Source organism: Herpailurus yagouaroundi, unplaced genomic scaffold (assembly GCF_014898765.1).
Source record: "Herpailurus yagouaroundi ecotype Mexico unplaced genomic scaffold, PumYag 162, whole genome shotgun sequence".
Classification (NCBI taxonomy): domain Eukaryota; kingdom Metazoa; phylum Chordata; class Mammalia; order Carnivora; family Felidae; genus Herpailurus; species Herpailurus yagouaroundi.
This window is the reverse complement of record NW_024412403.1, coordinates 4422794-4435893: the sequence shown is the minus strand read 5'-3', so window position 1 is coordinate 4435893 and position 13100 is coordinate 4422794. Positions and strand designations below refer to the sequence as shown.

General features: G+C 54.5%; 1 protein-coding gene across 2 annotated transcripts; it reads left to right on the top strand.

Annotated features, from left to right (window-relative positions):
* Positions 1–7713: 7713 nt before the first annotated feature.
* LOC121035914 (keratin-associated protein 10-12-like) lies at positions 7714–11657 on the top strand. Of its 2 annotated transcripts, XM_040483875.1 has the most exons (3): positions 7714–7719; positions 10915–11396; positions 11442–11657. In XM_040483875.1, the coding sequence occupies exons 2-3, from the start codon at positions 10983–10985 to the stop codon at positions 11643–11645; spliced, it is 618 nt and encodes a 205-aa protein (XP_040339809.1). In that variant the 5' UTR covers positions 7714–7719; positions 10915–10982; the 3' UTR covers positions 11646–11657. The 2 variants fall into 2 exon arrangements, with proteins under 2 accessions (XP_040339809.1, XP_040339808.1); XM_040483874.1 differs by having other exon boundaries at positions 10915–11657.
* Positions 11658–13100: the final 1443 nt, after the last annotated feature.

The window sequence follows — 13100 nt, the reverse complement described above, 5'->3', positions numbered from 1 at the left end:
AATCCTAAGTTTATTATTCATCTGTCAGTCAAATTAAAGAGTGGTCTTTGAAAATAAATTTGTCTAGGCCTGCTTTAAGTTCCTCTGTTTCCATAACTTTAAAATAGTCTTTTTGCCCTAGTTATCTGAGAGTGATAATAGAGTATTTTTTTAGAGCACTTCAGCTTCCTAATAAGAAAGCTCATACAAACTATGAGCTCAGTTCCCTATAAAATGAAGAGAAAAACTAAATCACCTCCTCAACCTCTATTTCTTCAAATGATGCTCTCTCCGTTCTCTCCTTTCCTTCTGAAATGCTGTCCTTTCATTGTATCCCCCTCGTCTTGTACCTCCTTTGTCTTTTCCATCATCTTTCTCTGCCTGCTTCCATCTGCATATTTTCTTTGGCTTATCTTCCAGTTTATATATTCTCTCTTCAGCTGGGTCTAACCTGCTGCAAAACACGCTCATTGTGTGATTAATGTGTTCCAGTTCTAGAATTTTTACTTTGTCCCAAACTGTTCTCGCTTTTTTGAAGTTTTCAGTTTTCTGTTAAGAATTTTAAACCTTGCCTTTTAAAACCTTGAACACCATAAGCATAATTACTTCAGAGATTGTGTTTGAAAATTCTTTTCTCTAGAGCCCTTGTGTGCCTCTTTTGATTGCCTGGTGTTTTTGCTCTTTCTAATTTATGGTGTGTTGTCCCCTCATGTTTCTGGTTATCTCAGATAGGGTGCCAAACATTGTATTTCAGGAGTTGCTTAGAAGTAGTTTGAGGGCTGGTAGGATGTCACCTTTCTCCAGAGGTGACTTTCTTCTATTTCAGCCAGGTACCTGGAGGTACCATCAACCTGGGATCACCTTAATACAATTTCAGTGGTTGACATACATGGGACCACTTGGGCAACTTGAAGCTGAGTGGTGGTCCATGTGGGGGCTGAGTTACTTTTTCTTTCTTCTGACCTCTAGGCTGTGACCCATTGGGCTCCCAACTCAATGCTTCAGGGAGTCATGGAGACCCAAAGTTGGCAGGCCTGGATTCCTGCTCTTGACCTCCTGCCTCCCAAGGTGGCCAAAGTGCTTCTCAGATTCTGGCCTCCTCTTCCTGAATCAGCAGAAACCTCCAGGACAGAGGCAGCACCCAAGGTTGACCATTTCTCTGCGGGTTTCCACCTTCTCCTGGATCTTTACCCATACCATTTTATCACCTTGTTAGGGCTCCAATTCCTGGAAACAGTGTTCAAAGACATTTTACCCAATTGTTTTCATTTGGGGCTCTGGGTCCAAACTCTCTCTTCAGTCGAAATAACCAGAAGTCGATCTCGCTCAAAGCCATGACAAATAAACGTGACTTATCACGTGCTCTCTTTTCGTTTCTATATATTCCTCTGAGTCTCGGACATGCAGTTCTCCACACTTCAAATATTTATATCTCAGTTTATACAATCCACAGCCATTCATTTTAATAAACTCAAAGACCAAAGTGTTAATTATGAGTCGTGCTGCAACAGTGGGTCATTTGTATTCTTTGTGATCCATTCAAGATTATTCTTCATAACCTGCACATCTTCAAACAACAGGAAGTGGGGTTATTTATTTCAAACAAGAAAAACACACAGAAAGATGGACTGGATCTGAATAAACAGGTGCATCTGTTAACGTGAAATGTGGCCCAAAATTTTAAGAGAGGGTTTGTAACACAAACATACCCGCTTACACCTCTTCTGTTGGGTGTGGGTTGTTGTGGGATCACAGAGGGGGCACAGTTAGCTTTCACCAAAGGTGGTGACATGTATGTATCTGATCATGAGCGATGATCTCATGGCCACAGCAAGCTTCTCCAGCAGTTACTTATTCTTTAAAAACCAACAAACAAAACAGAAGAGTGCCGAGACACATCTTCTCTGTCGCACCACAGCTGGGGCACCTGCTCCCCTAAAATGGGGGCTCCCTGGCCTCAGGGACTCTGTGCATTGAAATTCACTGTCATTCTGTCAGGGCTGCAAAAGATAATTTCCATTATTTTTGAATCAATGAACAAAGGCCAACATTACCAACTGTCTGTTCCAGGAAGTTCCTCCAGGGGTGCCACAGTGGACATGGGGGCAGTTAGGGTGTTGGGGTTTGCAGGGACCCAGGTCTGGGCTGCTCTGTTTCCTTAGGAAGTGATTTAGGATAATATGCTAATGAAGATGGTTGGGCTTGGCAAACCCAGCACATGCCATGGTGAATCCGGCTTGGGGCCAAGTCAATGGCTTTCCGGCTTTCCTTCCTCACGTCCGAAGGGCACTGCCCTTGTTTCTACCAGCTCCTGAAAGCCATCCAACAGCAACCTAGGTCCTTGGCAGGTCTGCCCCCATGGGTGCTCGGGGTCTCTGGCTTTCCCCGAGAGCAGAGAGGGAGGTATTTGGGGCTTCAGGAAGCCAGAGGACCAGCTGCCTTGGACGGGGGATATGGAGACCCAGGGGTGGGGCTGTCTGGCCGGGCTGTGGAGGCGGAAGGGGAGGCGGGGCATCCTCTTTGGGGACTGGCAAGAAGTCTGCAGCCTGGAGAGGGCCAGAAAGAGGGGCCCACCGGACAGGTTGGAGGAAAAGCAGGGGAGGAGGGCGTGGCCAGAGCCGGCCTCAGTTTCTCTCTCCTTGGAGTGGGAGACTGCACTTGGCCACAGAAGACAGCTCTTCCCCTGCCTCCCTGCTGAGCTGACGTGACCCAGTTCCCCACCTTCCTGAGTCCCCCGGCCCAGTGACTCCCCCAGGTGCACACCAGACAGAGCACACTGTCCACCCGGGGGGGACACAGCCACGGAGCCGATGGGTGCAAATGTGTTCTGCGTCCTGTGTGAGTCAGGGGCAGGCTTTGCTGAAAGTCGTCTGGGACCAGGAAAGTGGAATGTGGCCGGGCCTTATGGGACAGCTCTCTCCACACCGTCAGCTGGTGCTCCCCTGACCTGTGGCCCGGGGACACAGCCACCAATACGGAATCACGGGGAGTCAGAAAGCACCTATACGTCCCCAAACCAGAGTCGCAAGGGGCAAGGCTCTGCATCATTCCTGACGTCGGGCGGAACCCCACGGGGTGATGTCTGCAATCACTGAGGAACCACGTCCCAGAGGCTGTGATGGGTGCCGGGACAGGTCGCCCGAGGGCCAGCGGCCGGTGTGTACTTTCTGGTCAGGGGAGAGGGCTGCGTGGCACCCGCCCGTGGCCTGCTCTGCCTGGCACTCTGGGGATGTGCCTGGCTCCCCGGGGCCAGCCACAGGGCTGTGCCTCGTTTTATTCCTCGTTTACCTGGTTCTGAGGGCTGGCGGGCTGGCAGATATCCACGGCGGGCAAAGATAAAAGGTGGACCCAGGCCAGCGGGCGAAGACAGCCGTGGAGGGAGGGAGTCAGGGCTGCGACTGGGCCCCAGCATCCGCTCCCTGCCAACCAAGTCCTCAGCCGAATGCAGGCTGTCCACAAGGCCCCCACTGCCTGGTCGTCAGAGGCGTTTGCCCCGCCCTCCCCAGGGCCTTGAATCTTGGGTGTGCTTGACCTCCAGGGAGCAGGCCACATCTGGGGGGGTCTCGAGCCCAGACCCTCACAGAGGATGGGGGGACACGAGCCGGAGGCAGGGTGGTGAGGGCTGGGGGTGGCGTCCGTGAGGGGACTCCCTGGATGGAAGGAGCCTGGCCCACCCCGGGGAACATTCTGCAGAGCAGCAACAGGCCGTCCACACCTCCCAGCCCACAGGGGACCAGGAGCTGGGCCTGGATGGGGGAACGGCGACCTTACTGCCTGCCAGCGGCACCCTGCCCTCCCCCACACTCACCCCGAGCTCCATGTCTGTTTGCTCGTGTCCTCCCGGGTCTTCCGCTGTCCCCAGAGCCTGACCTGGGGCCTCCCTCCCTCCCATCAACGACACTGGACGAAAGGCCTGTTGTCCCTGGCTTCTCTGTTGATTTCCTTACGGGTCCAGGGGAGCACCCATCTCCCCAGACACGGGCCGAGGCAGGACTGGAGCGGGAGCCCCAGGGGAGGTGACCACGCCGTGCGGTTCTCTGCGGGTCCGCAAGCTGCGAGTTCGGGGCCGAGGAGCAGGCACTGGCAGGGGCGTCTGGCAGGAGGGTCCACCAGGGTGTACAGGGCCAGGGACCTCAGACCCAGAGACGCTGCTGGCGGATGCAGGTGATGGCAGTCCTGGGTGGGACTCTGGGGAACGTGCACGGGTGTGAACTGGGCCCCGGGAGGCTGCGGACCCCAGTCTCCACCGGAGATCAGAGACAACTTTGTTTTGCCTGTGTGCATGGGGATTGTAACGGCTTCCTCGTGGCCATGGTGAGCCCGTGGGGCCGTGCCCAACGCACTGCCAGGGCTGGGTCAATATTTGCCACTTTTTTCTCGCATGTTTGTTTTCTAACAGTAAACACCCCTGGATTTAGGTTTACCTTTCGGGGGAAAAATGGGTCAGGGAACTTGGATCCAGAATGATGTTGCTCTGAGGGGCACTGGGTTTCCGCCCTGACTGTGGTCAGAAAGCCGGTATCCAGGGGCGCCTGGGGGGCTCAGTCGGTGGAGCATCCGACTTCGGCTCAGGTCAAGATCTCACAGCCCCTGAGTTCGAGCCCTGCCTCGGGCTCCCTGCTGACAGCTGGGAGCCTGGAGCCTGCTTCGGATTCTGTCTCCCTCTCTCTCTGCTCCTCTCCCACTCGCACTGCCTCTCTGTCTCTCTCTCTCTCAAAAATAAACATTAAAAAAATTAAAAAAATAAAATAAAGAAAGCCAGTATCTGAACTGAAAATCCCGCTAAGCAGGCTAGAGCAGGTGGGACGGGCCTGAGGGGCACGTGGGGGGCCACGGGCGCTCTCAGACCTTCTGCCCTATCAAGAACCCTCCCACACGGTCCAGAGAGAGCTCTCGGGCACACAGAATTCTCCAGACCACTCCAACAAATGCACCGGCATCCAACGTCCTCCGTTATTTTAGGTGAAAATTCTATTAACCTGCCCTGAAGAGTGGGGGAAATTTAGCGGGAGGACCGTGTGACTATTTTCGTAAGACACGGAGAAAACACGGCCTGATGGCGTGTGCTGACCTGTGCCTGCCCTGGATTTCCTGTTTTTTAAAGCATATGCCCTCCCCCCCGCACTGGACAGAGATTCTGCCTTCCTCACTTACCCACCAGGGCGGACGCCGCTGGCTGCCAGCCCAATATCCAACCCCCCACGTCCTAACTAACAGGGCAGATAAGGCGCCCAGGTAAAAGGAGTCAGCTCTCCAGACTCTCCGAAGCTAGAGGTGGCCGTAGGAACCTTCTGGCAAACCTGCTACGGCTTCTGGGGAAACTTTACTTCCCTGGAACAGACACCATCCCCCTTCTCCCATTCTTTCTTTCTCCTTGAACCACGGGAGCAATGCCCGGAGCTACAGCAGCCACCTTGTAATCACGAAGCAATGATGTGGGGAATAAAAGCCAGCGGTAAGGGTGATAGAGGAGGGAGATGGGGAGAGCAAGGGGGTGTGATGGCACCGTGGGGCCACTGTCCCCAAGCGGGGCCGGGGTTAGTCAGGGTGCGTGTTATTTGCAGGGGAACGAGGGTTCGTATGGGGGGCTTTATAACGTGATCAGAAGAGACCAGGGTTGAAGTCGGGGGGACGTGCTGCCCGTCCCTGTATTGCTGCTGACGAGGACACGGGAGTTGCGTGGCAAGGACACTCACAGGAGCCCCCTGGAGGAGAAGTGAAGGCTGAAATGCTGTGAGGTCCCACCTCTCCCAGGACCCCCACACGTGGCCGGATGTGTGGCATGGCCGTGGTTCTGTGGGCTCCACCAGCGAGATGCCTGACAAAGAGACAAAATCTCTGCTTCTCTGGCCCTCAGTTTCTGTTTGTTGGATTGCGTTTCTTTGTTCTTGACTCTAAATTCAGGTTTCTTCCTCATCTAGTCTCCACGCCCGGCTGAGGCGGCAACATGGCCGGGGGTGGGGGGGCTCCCGGGAAGCCTGCCCAGAAAGCCTGCCACGGAAAAAGTGCCCTTGGCAACATGGCCAGGGGTGGGGGGGGGAGGGGGAGCAAGAGAATTCGTTGGAAACCCTCTTCCGCCTCTGATACAAGGCCACGTACTGTTGGGGATGGTGGTGGGGAGGTGTTTCCACATAAGACAGAACTATTTTTACCGAAGTGTTTTGTTTTTCTTCCTGTTTTACAAGAACGCACACGAGGTATAACAGGGGTTGGTATGAACTCAGTCACCCTGAACCCAAATATTTACATTCCAGGTACCTGAGTCTTTCTCTCACGCCTACTGGATGCAGTCAGGTGCCAACAGGTATAGGGGAAAAAGTGCCCTGCCCCGAGATGGGACAGGGCGCGTGGGGCTCCTGAGGGCGGTCATTGGAGGGGCATGTTCTTATCTGCCCTCCTACTTATCATCAGCAATTCTCACTTCCAGTACTCCTGTGCACAACCTTGACTGCTCCTAGCACAGTCCGGGGGTGGAAGGTGGAGGAGACAGGCTGGGACTAATTCCACTCTCAACAGCAGAGAACCCCCCCTTATTCCCCTCCCCCCATCCAGGGCAGCCCCACCAGGCTGTTGGTGCTGAGGAAGTCGGGGCCAGGCGGGGGATTTGTATCGCTGGCTTCAGGCCTGGCGTTTGTATACGATCGGTGCTCAATGCTTGGTTCACTGAGGTCTCCCTTTTCTGTTTGGAAAAAAAGGGACTGCTTTTGCCTTAAGGAAAGGACTCTTATTTGCACGTGAAACCCAAACAGAAATCTGGTGATGCTCCGGGCATCCGGGCATCTTGGTGCAGCTTGAGGATATCACGTAATTCACATCACAGCGCGTTTGATGCTCACCGTGGGCCCATTTGGGAGAAAGTACTAGAAAATAACACACACACACACACACACACACACGCACACATCCTAGGTCGCAGGTAATCAAGACTGAGGTCTCACCCATAGTAAAGACGCCCCGTTATTTTATGTACCTCTCAGCAAAACTAACAGGGGCCGACTAGGTACATGCTGACATGTCATGTTCTGAAAGATCATCTCCCCCTTTCAAGGGTCTTAGAATGTGGCCTTGACTCAGCAAAAGAGTTCGTTATCTTGACTCAATGGGTGACACCACGTGGGACAGACCAGATTCACACGCCTGAAATAAATTTAAAAAACGAAGACAATCCACCATCATGAGCTACACAGTTTGGTACAGGCGACAGGTGGTGTCAGGGTTCAGAAAGGAGGGGTGCCAGCCGGTGCTGAGAGACGCGGGAGGCTTTGGAAAGAAGGTGAAGTTATTCGAGCCCCCGAAGGGGAAGCTCTGGGTGAAATGGGAGTCCAGGAAGTCGAGTCGTGGGCAGGACTTGGCACTTGGGCGTGGGGTGGGCACAGCAGGGGCAGTGGGTGTTCAGGAGGCCAGTCAGACGACTGCGGCACAGGCCGCGAGGGTGGGGACGCCTGTCACCCGTACAGGACACCCAGCAGGCATGGAGCTCTCCGTGAGCTGTCACATTTCATGCCCATAACGGCCCCGGGAGAGAAGCAGGCTTCCCGGGAGCCGAGCCTGAGCTAAGGACGCGCGCACAGAGTGGTGCACTCAGGAAGAGCGTCCAGGAAGGGGGAAGGCAGAGAGGGGAAGCAGAAGAAGGTGAACTAGGCCAATAGGAAGGAGCCGGGCTGGTCCCTGTCAGCCCGGGGCTGGCACAGCGTGGGTGGGCATAAAGCCCCAGGCGTTGCGGACTCAGTCAGATGTGTGGTGACGGCTATGCTCCCAGGAGAGCCAGGACAGGGATGGGGGGGGGGGGGTGGCTGCAAGAAGCTGTCTCACAGAAGCCAGGGGAAGCACGCAGGTGTGGTGGGTGACGGGGTCACAGGGCATCTGGGAGCAGCACCAGCGACATTGGCCACAGCAGGCGTCATTACCCTCCTGTACAGATGACGCGTCAGAAATACCCAAAAAAGTGATCGCAGTCCCTATGGGGACGTTGTGAGGACATAGAAACACGTTCTCTCACTCCGGTTAAAGCACTTCGTGCATTTATCCATTCAATGAACAATGACTTCTTATTATTCACTTGTGAACCTGAAAAATAAAACTGCTAGTTGTTTTACCAGCAAAAGAAGACGGGCGTACTTGGGAATAGCAGAGAATTACAGTCTCAGACAAGTTAGCTAGGGCAAAGCCATGGGCAAGTCTGGATAATGCAGGAGCGGAGGCTCTTTTGTAGATGAAAGGGAGGCTGAGGGTGTTGTAAGCACAAAGCTCATTGGCGTAAACTGGGAGCTGGAGGTGTCGTGGCTTGTTATTGGCTGGGCTGTTGCCCTGGGAGGGAGAGACGTCCTTCCTCCTCCTGTAACGAAGTAGCTAAGGGCAGGGCGTGTCTCTTCCTGTTGGCTTCGCAATGGAAGATGAGTGGTGGGGCTGAGAGCTCCCCTTCGCGGCCCCCTACTCCATTTTAGTGAGGTCTGTCTTTATTAATTTGCACTCACCCTTTCACTACACCCAACTTACTGGGTAAAGGGTTTGCTTGCATGGGAGGGAAATTGGAATTACAATAGGGAATACAGAACCATCGGTGAACTGTAGAATTTTTCAATTATCTTGTGTTCCCTTTGTTCTACATTAAGATGGGTAGATGATAGATAGAGACCAACAGTCGAGCCCTATCTCACACCGTATACAAAAATCAGCTCAAAGTGGATCAAAGGCCTAAATGTAAGAGCTAACATCATAACATTCTAAAAATAAAACACAGGGGCAGATCTGCATGACCTTAGATTTGGCGACAGTTTCTTCGACATGAAACCAAAAGCACAGGCAACAACAACAAAAATGTGTGGACACCCTGGACTTCATCAAAATTAAAAAAGATTTATGTATCAAAGGACGCTATCAAGAGAGTGAAAAGACAATCCACAGCACGGGGAAGATATTTGCAAATCCTAACTCTGAGGAAGGCCTAGTGTCCAGAATGTGTAACTCCTGTCGCTCAACAACAAAAAGACGTACAACCCGATTGAAGATGGGCTGGACACTTTGGTGGACATTTCTCCAAAGGAGATACACAGGTGGCCAACAAGCACCCAAAAGGACGCCCCGTGTCATTGGTCATCGGGGAAATGCGCGTCCAAACCACAAGAAGATGCCACTTCACGCCCACTAGGATGGCTCCAATGTTTTTCATGCCGAACACAATGGAACCGGTGTTGGGGAGCCCACGGAGGAACTGGGGCCTCGCACGTCGCTGCTGGGAATGTAAAATGGCGCGGCTGCGGTGGAAAGTGGTCTGGCGGTTCGTTGAAAGGTAGACACAGAGTGACCATCTGCCCCAGCAATCCCTCTGCTAGGTATATACGCCCAAGAGAACTGAAAAGAGCTATTCCAACAAAAACTTGCACAAAAATGTCCACAGCATCACTGTTCACGACAGCCAAGAGGTGGAAACAACCAAATGTCCACTGACTGGCGAACGGGTAAGTACAATGTGGTCTCCCTGTTTGGTGGAATATTACTGAGCCACGAACAGGAGAGGAGCACGGACACCTGCTACAACGCGGACGAACCTGGAGAACATGATTTTCAGTGAAAGTAGCCAGACACAAGAGGCCATGTGCTGCGGGATTTCTTGTTTGTGAAATGTGTGGAACGGGCAAATCCATAGAGAAAAGAGCAGATTAGTGACTGACGGGGGCTGGGAGGGGGGCTCCAAGATAGTGCAGAATTTCCTTCTGGATTGATGAGAATGTTCTGGAAGTAGATGGTGGTCAGGGTTGCACAACATTGTGACTCCGCTAAATGCCACTGACTTGTACATTTTAAAACAGTTAAATGTTTGGGTGCTTGGGTGGCTCAGTTGGTTGAGCATCTGGCTCTTAGTTTCGACTCAGGTCATGATCTTGGCGTCGTGGGATCAAGCCCCATGTCGGGCTCCACACAGAGTGTGGTGCCATCTTGAGATTCTCTCTCTCTCCCTCTACCACTCGTGCACGCTCTCTCTCTCCTTAAAAAAAAAAAAATGTATATATATGTATATATATATTTAAATGGTAAATCTCATATTATGTGTTCACACACACACACACACACATACACACACACGCACACACACCCCACAACTGCTAAGGGATTTCTAGGAGTGAGACCCCACACTCAGCAGCACTGGAGATTATCAACACTATATATTTTGGCTGATCTGACAGGTGGGACATTTATGCTTTAACTCAAGAAACTTTATTAATGAGCTCAGATAGCTTTCCATACGCTTACTGGAAATTCGAGTGTTTTGAATGTTGTATTTGATTCTTTTGTACCTTCTCCTGCCTTGGTTGTGGGGACTTTTAAATTCCGTATTGATCTTTCATCCGTCATGCACACCACCAATATTTTCTGGCAGTTGGGTATCTTCGGTTTGCATGCCGAGAAGATTCCCTTTGGGTTTTGGCGGAAATGACACCGGTGATGGCGGATCGGGGCCAACTCCCTGCGTTTCCCACCCGCGACTCTCTCGGGTCCCCGGCGCATGTACATTGCCTGCGTTCTGTGGTCAAGTTTGACTCTCTCGTGCACATCTTACCCTCTTAACATTCCTTGTAGGCGCTTCACGGCTTGGCCTGCAAGGGCCCTGGGTGTCTGTCCCTCAGAGCGGCTGGCGGGGGGGGAGGACGTCGATCGCACACTGAGCGGTGGCATGAGTGTGATGTTAGAAACCGTGACAGTCACCCAGCAAAACCTGCCTCGAATATTTCTGGAGCCAAACAAAGGACACAGAAAAACAGCGTCCTGCAACCGACTCACAAGACGACTGAGTAAAATCTAATCGTAGAAAATAAAGCAGCGCTAATGAGGGCTTACCCTGCAAGCAGCTCTCAGACCAACAAGGAAGGAGGCGTGTGAGCCGTCGGCTGGGACAACACACAGCCGAGAGGTATAAAAGCCGACAGACAGCCGGAGCTCCTCACACACACACACTCACACACACACTCACACACACTCCCTCCTCCAGCCCCACCGCCCCCGCCATGGCCGCGTCCACCCTGTCCGTCTGCTCCAGCGACCTGAGCTATGGCAGCCGCATCTGCCTGCCTGGGGCCTCGGACTCCTGCCCCGACTCCTCCTGGCAGGTGGACGACTGCCCAGAGAGCTGCTGCGAGCCCCCGTGCTGCGCCCCGGCCCCCTGCCTGACCCTCCTGTGCGGCCCCTCCTCCCCCTGCCAGGGAGACTGCTGCACCCCTGCGTGCTGCAAGCCCGTCTGCTGCACCCCTGTGTGCTGCAAGCCCGTCTGCTGCACCCCTGTGTGCTGCAAGCCCGTCTGCTGCACCCCTGTGTGCTGCAAGTCCGTCTGCTGCACCCCTGTCTGCTGTGAGGACTCCCCCTGCACAACCTCTTCATGCTGCCAGCCGTCCTGCTGCACCTCCTCCCCCTGCCAGGGAGACTGCTGCACCCCTGCGTGCTGCAAGCCCGTCTGCTGCACCCCTGTGTGCTGCAAGCCCGTCTGCTGCACCCCTGTCTGCTGCAAGCCCGTGTGCTGCACCCCTGTGTGCTGCGAGGATTCCCCCTGCTCAGCCCCCTCCTGCTGCCAGCCCAGCCCCTGCTGCAAACCCTCCTCCAGTGTATCCCTGCTCTGCCGCCCCGTGTGCTCCCGCCCCGCCTGCTGCGGCCCTGTCTCTGGCCAGCCCTGCTGACCGCCTCCAGCTTCTGCCTCTAGAGCTACCATCTTTGCTCCAGAGCACAGACGTCCTCTCTCAGGAGCCCCGGAACCCCTCTGGGGGCGCCAGGACGCCCCTGCCCCTCAGTGGATGCACAGCTGCTGCCTCCCGGGGATCCGGACATGCCCGGCTTCCCTTTCTGCAAAGACAGGTCTCTCAATGGGGGGGTGGGGGGGCTGCTGCACCCTGGAGCCCTCCCCTGCAGGCTGGTTGCTCTCATTCCGGGTGACAAAGGCCACTGCTATCATCAATAAAATGTCTGGATCATGAAACAGAGATGGCTGTGTTGTTCCCTCTCCTCTGAGCCCAGAGACCACGCCAACGCGGGCAGCGTTTGCTCTGCCTGGTGGAAGCAAGCGACAAAGACGTAGCCTCCAAGTCCAAGTTCAAAGCCCCCGAAAGAGGAGATCTGCACGCGGACGCCGTCCGCATACTCCACTTCCCTTCCCACCCCGCGGTCCCACCCTCCTCCCGGGGAAGAGCCAGGCCTTCCCCGGGCTGGGCCCGGCACGTGAGTGCGGCTGCAGAAGCCTCGCACCCTGAGTGGGCCTTGGGCCCTGCCCACGCCTGGCCCCCTGCCCGTGCAGGTTAAAGGTGAGCTGGGGGCAGCACGACCCTACCTGGTGGGAACCCGAGGGCCCAGTAACACCGCGCTGACGCCCTTGGAGAGAGGCGTCCACACACAGGAATGCCTGCATGCTGGTCTGGGCACGAGGGCTGATGCTCTGAAGCACCAGCAGATTCCCGCGGGGCCCCAGGAGGGGTACAGGGGTCGGTTCAGGCATCACGCATTCTGCTCGAGGTTTCAAGGCCTGATTGAGGAGACAGGGAGCAAAACGCTGCCTTGTGAACAAATCCTCAGGACAGTGGAAGAGGACGAGCCTGCAGTCTCAGTGGACCACTAGCACTAGAGAGGGTCAGCGAGCGCCGGCCAGACCCACCAGGTCAGCATCAGGCTCCCTATTTGTCCCTCATGCCAGGGACAGACGGAAGGGGCCCTCGGGAGCAGAACAGCAGAGGCCGGCAGCCGGAAGCGAGAGGTACCTCTTCGCAGAGGCTGGCTCTCCCCACCCCCCTCCCAGGGAAGCAGAGACAGAGCAAAATCCCCAGGGGCCTGTGAAGAGAAAGGGGCTGGATTGTTACCTGCATTGACTCCTAAATCCCTCAGTTTCCCCACATTTATTCAAAACCTCATCCATTCTAATTTTAAGAAAAATTCCACCGTCTGCACAGATAGACGGGCAGATTGGATTCCTCACAGCACAGAGTGAGAGACGTGAGGAAGTTCCGCCTCATCGGGAACCAAAAAGAGCGCAGTGCACGGATGTTGACTCACGTGGAAACCAGCAACCCACAACCCACAACGGTGCCAGGATAGTGCATGGGAGGGAGGGGCAGGGCCCCTGCAGGACGTGCCCCCGCCCCCACCCC

Excerpts from the sequence above, each read along its gene's own strand:
- LOC121035914 (XM_040483874.1), top strand. The coding sequence starts at position 10,983 with ATGGCCGCGTCCACCCTGTCCGTCTGCTCCAGCGACCTGAGCTATGGC.